Below are 12,552 nucleotides of genomic sequence, written 5' to 3' on the forward strand. Positions count from 1 at the left end.
GCTGTGAGCATGTTTCTCTCTGTTTGTGAGAGAGACAGAGAGAGAGAGAGACAGAGGCAGACAGACAAAGACAGAGAGAAACAGACAAACAGACAGAGACAGACAGACAAATAGATAAAAACAGACACACAGTAAGTAAAATTTACTTTATAAAACGGATAGTTCCGGTCCTAAAATCTAATTGGCTGAGCCGCGTTCAAAGCCGTTGTAAAATCCTCGATAAACGCACACCTAGGACCACCTCACATCATTCCATATTAATACGCCACTGAATAGAGAAAGTTAATGTTATTTTCGCCCTCACGTTGCCTAGCAACACTGTTAATCGGATTACCTTGCGTCGCGGAAGAATGCTTTATTGTAAGTTTATACACAATAAATACATTTATGATTAAACATTGTTGTATTTATTATATTTTATGTTGACCGCCGTTTTATAAAAGCAATAAACCACTCGAGACCGTGCGTTACTGTTACGATTTTAGCACGGGGAAAGAAGTTTTAGGCACTCCGCTTCGCGTCGTGCCAAAAACGTCATCCCCGTGCTAAAATCACAGTAACGTACGGCCTCTCGTGGCTTATTGCTTTAGTATGTCCTTTTTAAGCCCATATGCAAAAAAAATAAAAAGAATCCCTCTTGATTTGCCAAACGAAAATATTGTGCTGACAAGCTCGTCAGTGCTGTGAACATAATTAACACTTCCAGTGCACACAGAGGAGCTGATGGAACCACACATTGTACCCTAGAGAAAAGTCGAACAGTGCAGGTGATTAAACCACGATCTCCTTCTCTTTATGGCACAGGGAGACTCAGGTGGGCCCCTCGTGTGTCAGGATGGACCTTCAGCCCCATGGGAGGTGCATGGCATTACCAGCTTTGGGCCCATCGGCTGCATCATGGACAAAAAGCCCAGTGTGTTCACCCGGTCATCTGCATACATGTCCTGGATCGAAAACATCGTGCGCAAGGACGTCTACGAAATGACCAGTATGCCAACATTACATCCTAAATTAATTGTCCATATTTAGTTGTAATTACTATAAAGGTGCATTTCCTTTTACTCTTTTTTTTTTTTGCCCTGTCCTAACTTTTTTTGAGTGTGTTACACATACACCGATCAGCCATAAGATTAAAACCACCTCCTTGTTTTTACACTCACTGTCCATTTTATCAGCTCCACTTACCATATTTAGTAAGTGTAGTACTTTGTAGTTCTACAATTACTGACTGTAGTCCATCTGTTTGCATGCTTTGTTAACTCATTCCAGCACGACACACACTAACACACCACCACCATGTCAGTGTCACTGCAGTGCTGAGAATGATCCACCACCGAGTCCTGACCATTAAAGAACAGAGTGAGCAGGTATTATTTGGGTGGTGGATCATTCTCAGCACTGCAGTGACACTGACATGGTGGTGGTGTGTTAGTGTGTGTTGTGCTGGTATGAGTGGATAAGACACAGCAGTGCTGCTGGAGTTTTTAAACACCTCACTGTCACTGCTGGACTGAGAATAGTCCACCAACCAAAAATATCCAGTCAACATCACCCTGTGCACAGCGTCCTGTGACCACTGATGAAGGTCTAGAAGATGACCGACTCAAACAGCAGCAATAGATGAGCGATCGTCTCTGACTTTACATCTACAAGGTGGACCAACTAGGTAAGAGTGTCTAATAGAGTGGACAGTGAGTGGACACAGTATTTAAAAACTCCAGCAGTGCTGCTGTGTCTGATCCACTCATACCAGCACAACACACACTAACACACCACCACCATGTCAGTGTCACTGCAGTGCTGAGAGTGATCCACCACCTAAATAATACCTGCTCTGTGGGGGTCCTGATCATTGAAGAACAGGGTGAAGATATGTAGAGAAACAGATGGACTACAGTCAGTAATTGTAGAACTACAAAGTGTGGGAAGTGGAGCTGATAAAAATGGACAGTGAGTGTAGAAACAAGGAGGTGGTTTTAAAGTTATAAGCACCGACTCTGACTGTGTATTATGGTGTATTTATTGATTCTTCTGTTTATTCTCTCCACTTTTCAGCTTCTGGTTGTGGGGGTCTAAAGGAGCAAACTGGCACTGAAGGTGTGTTAACGTCCATGAATCACCCCCAGAGTTATGAGAATGGTGCCAACTGTAACTGGAACATCCACGTACCTGCCGGCAAACACGTGCACCTACATTTCATCTCGTTCTCACTGGAGGAAAGCCAGCTGTGCCTTAGCGACAGTGTCGCCATCTCTGACCATGTTGGCACTTTGGGTATGTGAACCAGATATCTGAATTTTCTAGAACTACAATACGGAAGTATTTGTGTGTGATAGTCTCAGTCAGTAAACGCCAAGGAAATTGCAATAGGGAATTGAAAACGATTAAACTCTGGGTAAAACCCCAGTTCAAACACTCAATTACTCACTTTCTTAAAAGCTTATCCAATCAGGGTCGCCTATTCCAGCTTTTCAATGGGCGCAAGGCACACAGTAACACCCTGGATGGGCGCCAGTCCATCACAGGGCAGACACACATACATACCCACACACACACCCATTCACCTACATGGCAATTCAGTGTCTACAATTAACCTGACTACATGTTTTTGGACTGTGGGAGGAAACCGGAGCTCCCGGAGGAAACCCACGCAGACACAGGGAGAACATGCAAACTCCACACAGAAAGGACCCAGACCAGGGCCGCTCAGGTGGCGCAGCGGTAAAAAACACACACTGGAACCAGAGCTGGGATCTCAAATACATCGTATCGAATCTCAACTCTACCGGCTAAGGCTGAGCGGCCACATGAACAACGATTGGTCTGTTGTTCATATGGGCGGGACTAAGCCGGATGGGGTCTCTCTCCCAAGCAAATACGACCTCTGCTGGCTGATTGGTAACGCCTGCACAGAGATGGGAAAAGAGTGCTCTCAGGGTGTGTTCCTCAGTACAGGTGTCCCTCCGTACAGTGATAGATGCATACGGTGTAGGTGATAAGATGCATACGGCTGCTGCCCATGTGTTGGTGGGGGCGTGGGTTAGCTTCCTTTTTCTTAATCAGAGAGGGGATCGGCATTGGAGGAGTGGAAGCACAATGCAATGGGGGCAATTGGACACGCTAAAAAGGGAGCAAAAGGGGAGAAAATGCATTAAATATTTTTTTAGCCACTGTGCCGCCCTCCACCCAGTTCATGTCTTTATGTTTGTTTTTTTTATTTTTAGGCACCCACTGCAGCGCGTCTGCTCCAGGAGATGTGATTTCTGCCGGTAACACACTGAGCGTGCGCTTTTCCACCAATAACAGAGTGGTGGACACAGGCTTCAACGCTACATGGAGAGCCGTGAGCCCAGCTGACATTGACAGTAAGTCACATCTCCAATAAACCTGCAAAAGTGTTATAAAAGTCTTATAAAAACACTAAATAAAAGTATTGATTTGACATGCCTTTATTTACAGACATAGTCGGATGTGGTGGAAACTTTGACAGTCAGCAGGGAGAGCTACGCTCGCCCAAATGGCCCAATAACTATCCAAACCAAGCTGCCTGTACCTGGAGCATCTCTATCCCTTCAGCCAAGGAGATCCACATCAGCTTCACACATTTCAGTCTGCAGGCGGTGAATCTTTTGGGCAAATGTGTAGACTATGTGGAGGTCTTTGATGCAGCTGGAAAATCTCAAGGTTTGATTTAAAACATATAGACTATACAGTATAACTATATAACTATATACAGCTGAAGTCAGATGTTTACATTCATTTGTAGATAGATAGATAGATAGATAGATAGATAGATAGATAGATAGATAGATAGATAGATAGATAGATAGATAGATAGATAGATAGATAGATAGATAGATAGATAGACAGCAGCTCACATCAGACAACAACATATTGCATAGCTATAACATTCACTAACAGTATAAAAACAAGCAATAAAATAAAAATTTACAGTATGATTATATTAGATTAGATTCAACTTTACTGTCACTGTGCAGAGTAAACAAGTACAGAGCCAACGAAATGCAGTGTATATACATGTAAACACTTTTTATGGTGCATGCATGGCATAAAAATATAGGTATTTATTAGATATGTAAACATTGGTTTTATGGTGCATGTATAGCATACAAAAAGTAGGTATCTATTATAAATGATTGAATTATTTAGAAGTATTATGAGTTGTTGAACAGTCTGATTGCAGATGTAAAGGATAGATTTCCTGTAGCGTTCAGTCCTGCATGGTCCCTGTAGGGGTAAAACACAAGCTAGCACACCAGAGCTGGGATCTCGAATGCATCCGGCTGGGCTGAGCGGCCACATGAACAACGATTGGTCTGTTGTTCATATAGAGGTGGGGGAGAACATGCAAACTCCACACAGAAAGGACCCGGACCACCCCACCTGGGGTTCAAACCCAGGACCTTCTTGCTGTGAGGCGACAGTGCTACCCACTAAGCCACCGTGCCGCCCTATAGGGGTGGGGTAGTGGTAAGTCAGATAAGGTCTACTCATAACTGATCCAACGACCTACAACCTAGGTGCCTGCGCAGGGACGGGGAAGGAGTGCGTTGATCAGGGTGTGTCTCTCCGTACACAGTGCTGATCCGCATTAGCACTCGCCAGGTGAAAAGATGCATACGGCTGCTGCCCACAGGTCAGAGGGGGAGTGGGTTAGCTTTGTTCTCCTCAATCAGAGCGGGGATCTGCATTAGTGGAGAGGAAGCATGACACAATCTGGCAATTGGACATGCTAAAAGGGGAGAAAATTGCATAAACAAAATACAAAAAGTATATTTCATTTTGTGTTTAGTTTTGATGCATCGTTTGTGTTGCCTGGGTCACGGTAAAAATCATGGACAAAATGTTGAAAAACCCTGGATTAATACACACTTCTTTGTTTATTACTTAAGTTTATTACTAGAACATAGAACCTTCCCCAACCTGTTGTCACAATAGAAGTGGGTTCAAGTTCAAGAAGGTTTATTGTCATTTCAGCTTTATACAAGAACATATTGAAGCGATAAACGTTCCTTCAGGACCAGGGTGCTACAAAGATCACAAGTGTAAACAACACAATACACACAGTGCAGATAAATATTAATGTACACCATACGTTTTTGGACCTAAAAACTGAAGGGACAGGACCAAAAGGCGATTGTGGTGTTGGCTGGTACATTGTACTGAGTAATAGAATACACACCATACTTTATTATACTGTATAAACAACAGTTCAGGTTTTGTATAGCAGCAGATATATTAAAGAAAAGTGTGCAGGAATGTTTCTAATAAGGAGATAATGGCTCTCACTATGGTTCGGTGGAGACCTAAAGCATATCATTTATTTTATTTAATCAGTGGTATGCACTAGCATTTTTAAACCCTGGGTGGGTTGCAAGCCAAAAACATGTGTTGCAGAGAAAAATTATAATAATTTTAAAAACTTGTACACAAATGCCCCCTTGTGGAGGCTTTATGTTACATCTTGTATAGCGAGTGTAAGATGCATTGTTTGTGTTGCCTGGGTCGTATAAAAAAATCAATGTGGGTCACTTGATAAAAAGTTGAAAAAAGCTGGTATACAACATTGGCAACGGGTGGCACCTACACAACATTGGCACCTAAAGTTTAACAGTTAGAAGGGATGTCCATATACTTTTGGCTATATAATCATGTTTGTACAAGTGTGTGTAAACTTTTAACGTAGTTTGTAGCTATCGGTCATTACAGACACACTTGCCAGTCTAAGGAAAAGCCAGATGGGAAGTCACGTCCGTGCTACTGCAACAGCGACTCCTTCTGTCTGGTTAAGGTGCCGCACATACAGTGGAGGAATACAGAAAGCATAGCATGATCATCTGTACACGCTAAAGCTCTCTGCTGATATCTGCTGCTGACTGGTAAAAAGATGTGCTTAGCAGCTTTACATGTAGGACAGTTGTAGCCTAGAGGTTAAGGTACTGGACTAGTAATAGATCATCAGTGTTTTCCAAACCCTGGACCCACCCAAGGGTCGCAAGCCAAAAAAATGGGTCACAGAGAACAACAATAATAATACAATAGTAAATACTTGTTGAATGCCAGTAAGGGTTAGATAGGACTGTTTATTTCCTCTGAGCGATGGAAAACCTGCTATAAAGTGGTTTGATCTTTGTTTTGGTGTTACTTTTTGCCCAGGTCAGTTCTGTGGGTCTGTACCACCCAATCTGACCATTGCTGGAGACAAAGCCACTGTGCGCTTCCTCTCTAATGAAGCACGTCAGGCGCAGGGTTTCCGTGGATACTGGACCACCGATCCTAAAATAGTTCCCACCCTGGCACCTACGCCACCAAAACCATGAGACGACCTAAAGATCGGTGAGTTTCTTTATTTCAAAGCTTCTATCATGATGACTTTGGAATACTATATGTGTAGTGATGTTAAAAAATAATTATTCTTTTTAAACGCCTTACGTAGAATAATTCGTTTAGATTATTAAACAAAATATGATATTATAAGTAAAAGTATAAACACAATGCATTTTTCATCATTTTACAATCAAATTATTCTGCTCAGGGTTATGATGGGTCCAAATAACTGGGCGACAGGCAGGAAACACTCGAGATAGGTCACCAGTTCATCACAGAGCAGACACACACACACACACACACACACACACACACACACACACACACACACACACACACACACACACACACACACACACACACACACACACACACACACACACACACACACACGGCAATTTAAGTACATTTACATTTAGCCCACACTTTCATCCAAAGTGACTCACAGTTATGACACAATTTTGAGCGATTGAGGGTTAAGGGCCTTTCATGCGCCCAACAGTGGCAACCTGGCAGTGGTGGGGCTTGAACCGGCAACCTTCTGATTACAAGACCTGTACCTTAACCACTGAGCTATCACTGCCCTGAGTAGCTTCTATTGGAAGAACATGCAAACTCTACATGCTGTGTGGGTCTGCCACACATTATAATGAACTCGAAAAACTGTCCAAGTTTTTTTCTGCCTTTTGCCTAATAAATCTGACCCACCATGTGCTGACCAGGATAAAATGGTGGTAAAACAGATAATGAAAAGGTTGCGCAGCAGTAAAAACCAGAGCTGGGATCTCGAATACATCGTATCGAATCTCAGCTCTGCCTTACCGGCTGAGGATGAGCAGCTACATGAACAACGATTGGCCTGTTGTTCAGATGGGCAGGACTCAAGCCGGATATGGTCTTTACTGGAGTAATATTTTACCTCGGATATCTCTACTTTAACTCAACTACATGGTTTGTGTACCTTGTCCACCACTTACATTAGACAAAATGAACTTGTGCATATTCATAATGAATTCATGAATGTATTACATGTAGAAATCAATGATTAATCACTGATGAAATAAGAGATGAATAAATGCTATTTCATGTACCTGCACTATAATGTTTTTGCTACGGTAGTGTGTTTATGAATCTGTTCATTTAGTGCAGGTAAACTTTATGAATCCAGCCACAAGGCTTAGTGTTTAACCAAAATGATTATTATTATTATGAATCCTCAGGAAAGTGAAGGGAGATTAATTCATGCAAAAACAAAACAAACAAAAAAACAGTTAGACAGGACACCAGTGGAAAATATATCTGAGGACATTAGACAGATAGGAAACATTTTGGAGGACAATAGACAGGGTAAGTGTGTGTGGTGGGTGAGTGAGTGTGTAGAGAGTTAATGTTTATGTATATACTAAATATACACAGTATAGTAGTTATGTATAGTAACTAATATTAATAATAATAATAATTGTTCTGTTCTTGTTTAGGTGGGCAGTACATAAGAATAAGGTACAGAAGAGTTCGGACCATACACATTACAGAAACCTCTTTATTTGACCAGGCTTGGGACTGGCTCTACAACGCACTGACTGGTTAACCTCCTCCTATGTGGAGGGGAAGGAGACCATAATGTTGGCTTGGGACAAAGCAATTAAAAACTAAAAATTGGATCATATGAAAGAGAACAGAAGTGTTTAAGTCCCTACTCAGGGGCCCAACTGTGGCAACTTTGCAGCAATGGGGCTTAAACCAGCAACCTTCTGATTACTAATAGTCTGAGTCTGTAAAGTTGCTTTGAGACAAAGTCTATTGTAAAAGTGCTATATAAATAAAACTGACTGGACTAAAAGTAAATTGTGGCTTTTGTTGTATTTTTTATATTAATTTTAACTTTTTCAATTTTATTTCAGTGTTTTTAAATAAACTTAAAATTACAAGCTTGGCATTTCATTAGTGCTTATTTGTTGTTTTGTTTCTGCCTGCTCTGGCAGTGGTTAGGATAATTGGCAGGAAACGGCCTGCACTAGCTTTGTAGTAAGAACATAAAAATAATTTGACATTAATAAATCAAACCATATCAGGCCTTTCTCCAATATAAATATTTTTATCTTAACTGTAAAGTAGACAGCTTCTCAAGGCCTCAAAATAAATGACAAAAACGTTGTTTTTAAACTGGACACTGGTGCTGAATGTAATGTCATCTCTGCAAAAATCTACAGGTCACTCGGAATCAAAACAAAGCTCAAAAATTCAGTTTGCCGGTTACTCACCTATTCTGGCCACCAGATGTCGCCGTTGGGAAAGCTAACACTCATCTGTGAACACAAACACCAAAAATACAACATTGAGTTCCAGATGTTGTTCCAGATAGTGACCTACCAGCAATACTAGGGCGTAAAACACGTGAGAAAATAGGCATGATCAAAAGATTGCACGTAATCAAAGCTGTTACAGACTTTGTGTTAAAAGTTCTCCACAAAATACCCTGCAGTTTTTTTTCACAGCCCATAAATGTATATACGTATTAGGGCTGGGTGATATGGATCAAAAATTATATCTCGATATTTTTTTCTGAATGGCGATATATATCTCAATTTTTTTATCCCATAAGGTATTAACAAAAAGACACTTCTGAGACAAAGCTACATGTTCCAATTTTTTTACAGGCACTTTTATTAATATTCATGCTGGGGAAGCTTCACACAAGAATTATTTATCCTTAAAAAAAAAAAAAAGAGCTATTCTAAGAAAAACAAGAGTTGTTTTCTAAGGCATCTCCTGTTGTCTAATGTGAATTACAAATATATTGTCTGGCCCTTTAAGAATGTTAAGTGTACTATAGGGCGCAGGGAGCGAGTGTGTAGGGAAGATGTTGGAATGACACGGTTTCCGGCTGAGCTTGTGTGACATTAAAAGTAAACCCCTCGTTATGTTTGGACTTTATACATTATTTTATGTATATGTCGCCACAACATTAACATTTACATTAATATTTTCTTTTACTGTATAGAACTCAGTTCTGTAATCCAGGCAGAACTAATCGTTCATGTTACTGTGTAACTATTACAACATTTAATGCATTTTAATCAGCGTTCTGCTTCATGCACTTTATTATTATTTAACAGCTTTATTTGTTGTTTAATTGCTGTTTGCTCCTTGTTTACTGCAGAGTTAGTTCATGCAATTTAATAACGTTTGGTTGTTTATTGGCCGACAACAAGAAATACTATAAATAAGAAGATAAATAAATAAATGATGTGTCGGACGTCGGGCGATCGTCCAGTATAAACTAACACGTACAACATCCAGTACAGAAATCACTCCCCATAATGTTTGTTTTTACAGATAGAGCAAATATATGCACATCACATATACAAACACAAGAGTCAGAACAACAGGAGACGCACCGCTACGTTATTATTACTTTCTCAACACTTAATGTGAAGTAAATACGTGCATGTCAGCGCGTGCATGCCCTTGTATTGGTTTTTAAAACAAATAACGACTCGTTTTCTTGTTTTTTAACTTTGGGATTTGAAGTGAAAAACGAATGAAGGTACACGGAGCTGGAACCTTTTGTCTGGACTTGTTTTCGGCGTTCTCTACAGAATACATTATTCTGCTGCTCATCTGACACTTTGAATTCGAACCATCTCCAAATAATTACAAAATTAGTCATTATTTTTCTTTTTAGTAAGCAGCTCCTCTTCGATAGCTTCTGTCATGTCTTTATCCGTCTCCATGCTATCGCTGGTGGAATTACTGGTGAAGCGGTGGGGGCGGGGCGAGTTGTGTTCAGTGAGGGAGAGGGGCGGGGCAGTGAGGGAGAGGGGCGGGGCAGGTGAACATGTGCAGAGACAAACTAGAGCTGCGTCCGGAATCGCATACTTAGAGAGTACGTACTAGATTGGAGGAAGTATGCACTACTCTGCCGGTAAAAAAGTACATACTTCCAGTACAGAAGTATGCAGTATGCACACAACACTGCTACGCACTACATCCGCCATCTTTCCAACGTCAAGTGATGACGTGGGACGTGATGACGTAATATCACCATGGTTACAGACTCATTACAAACCCCACTCGCCAAACTTTTGGATATTTATCGTGTTTTTGTTATTAATTCGTCTTTAAAATGTTTTATTTTATTTAGCTTTTTTACACTTGTAAACAGAGGACCGCTATCTTTCTTGTTTCTTATTACGCTTCGAACACCTACGCAGCTCCAGTTGCATTATGGGATACATTAGCGGACCGCAAGTGTGCATCGTTTGCATACTCAAACATGGCTGCCCAATAAGTAGGTCATCCGGGTACTTCTCGCGTACCTCTTTATTTATACTATGTATTCGGACATACTAACCGCTCTCGCGTACTCATTTCGCGTACTATTGAGTATGGAAGTATGCGATTCCGGACGCAGCCCTAGGAGAAGAGAAAGACGAACTGTCGGATCTAACTGGAACGTAACATCTATATCGATATATGCGATATTGTCTTATCTTATATCGCGTATGAAAATATATCGATATTTTATAAAATCTCGATATATCGCCCAGCCCTAATACGTATACATGTAAAATTGAAAAAACTAAAATTATATGGTGCTGGTTTTGCTTCTAACTTTATTAATATTTAGTTTAATAACACAAAATATATCCCAAACTGACATTCATACATGTACCTAAACATAAAATTTGGCAAATTTGAACAAAATGTGGTTGATCTTCAGAAACTGGCACTAAATAAAAACATACATACACATGCCAAATTTTGCAAAACACTGATGTTTTACACATCAAAATTGTCAGTAATTACTGGGTATTCAGAGGAAGGAAATACAAAAAATACACTTTTGTTCAAGATGGTTTAAATTAGTCAATTCGTTACTCAACCCCTTTAGTTTTGAATAATGGCAAAAATGAAGAATTCTGCAATATATGCAATACAACTTAAAATCAGTCCATACATAACATTCAAACATGTTGTAATGTCACACCATGACTTATTCTAGCATCTAGTACAATGTAGCTGGAGCTACCAGGTGTTTCAACTCTCCAATCCTGTCTCCTTGTAAGTCACCCTCTTAGCCACCCTGTGCCTGACCACATAGATCGTCATGAAGCAGTCCATCTCCTGGGTAACACAGTCAAGTCAAGTCAAGTCAACTTTATTTATATAGCGCTGCATCTCTTACTCATCACTATAATTCCTCCATGTCACTATCATCTGAGTAATCATCCCATGTAGCTCTTTCTTCCGATTCTTTTGAAACATTTGCACAATTTTGGCATTGACATAAATCGGTGCAACATAGTCTTGCAGACATACAGGAACATTTTCCTGTCTCACATTTGCCTTGCTTACAACTGCAATGGACTTCCTGCAACACATTTTCAGGGGCAGGATTTTTAGTCATCCAGGTCACTGTTAGCTCTCCATCCTCAAGGTGCCATCCATTGCCAAAGGGCGAAGGGGCACACATTTTACTTTTCAGTGTCTCATTAATTCTGCCAGTGCCTCTTTCTTTTTTCAATCTGACAGAAACTTTCTCACAGAAAATCATGTAGCTGGAATCAAAGCTTGGCTCATTTCTGTAAATACACATTAACATTGTAAAGAATATATCATTTTATGCACCATAACTTTTTAACAGTAAGACTTCTTTTTTAAATATAGTATATTAGCAGTCAGTTGAATCAAGAGTTCTTGACAAAGCGATTTCAGAATATGTATATACATATGTATATATTATATATACTATATACACTGCCTGGCCAAGAAAAAAGGTCACACACTCTAATATTTGGTTGGACCGCCTTTTGGTTGGCATCGTTTCCACAAGCTTCTGCAATGTCACAAGATTTATTTCTGTCCTGAGCTGCATTAATTTTTCACCAAGATCTTGTATTGATGATGGGAGATTTGGACCACTGCGCAAAGTCTTCTCCAGCACATCCCAAAGATTCTCAATGGGGTTCAGGTCTGGACTCTGTGGAGGGCAATCCGTGTGTGAAAATGATGTCTCATGCTCCCTGAAGCACAATTCACAATTTGAGCCCGATGAATCCTGGCATCGTCATCTTGGAATATGCCCGTGCCATCAGGGAAGAAAAAATCCATCGATGGAATAACCTTTCTACGATTTGATTTCACCAAACGTTTAAGTCATCGCCGATCTTCCTCGAAGATGATGTTTCACCCCACTGTCCT

At 40.5% G+C, this 12,552-nt stretch overlaps 1 protein-coding gene across 1 annotated transcript in view; it reads left to right on the forward strand.

The window, feature by feature from the left end:
* zgc:154142 (uncharacterized protein LOC555481 homolog) overlaps window positions 1-8,113 on the forward strand; it is a 50,669-nt gene extending 42,556 nt beyond the window's left edge. The window contains exons 16-21 of the mRNA XM_062995292.1: window positions 805-988; window positions 2,056-2,274; window positions 3,225-3,365; window positions 3,460-3,684; window positions 6,178-6,357; window positions 7,827-8,113. Coding sequence (XP_062851362.1) covers window positions 805-988; window positions 2,056-2,274; window positions 3,225-3,365; window positions 3,460-3,684; window positions 6,178-6,341 — 933 coding nt within the window. The 3' untranslated portion in view covers window positions 6,342-6,357; window positions 7,827-8,113. The remainder of the gene's footprint in view (window positions 1-804; window positions 989-2,055; window positions 2,275-3,224; window positions 3,366-3,459; window positions 3,685-6,177; window positions 6,358-7,826) is intronic.
* Window positions 8,114-12,552: the final 4,439 nt, after the last annotated feature.

This window comes from Trichomycterus rosablanca, chromosome 5 (assembly GCF_030014385.1).
Source record: "Trichomycterus rosablanca isolate fTriRos1 chromosome 5, fTriRos1.hap1, whole genome shotgun sequence".
In the NCBI taxonomy this organism is placed as follows: domain Eukaryota; kingdom Metazoa; phylum Chordata; class Actinopteri; order Siluriformes; family Trichomycteridae; genus Trichomycterus; species Trichomycterus rosablanca.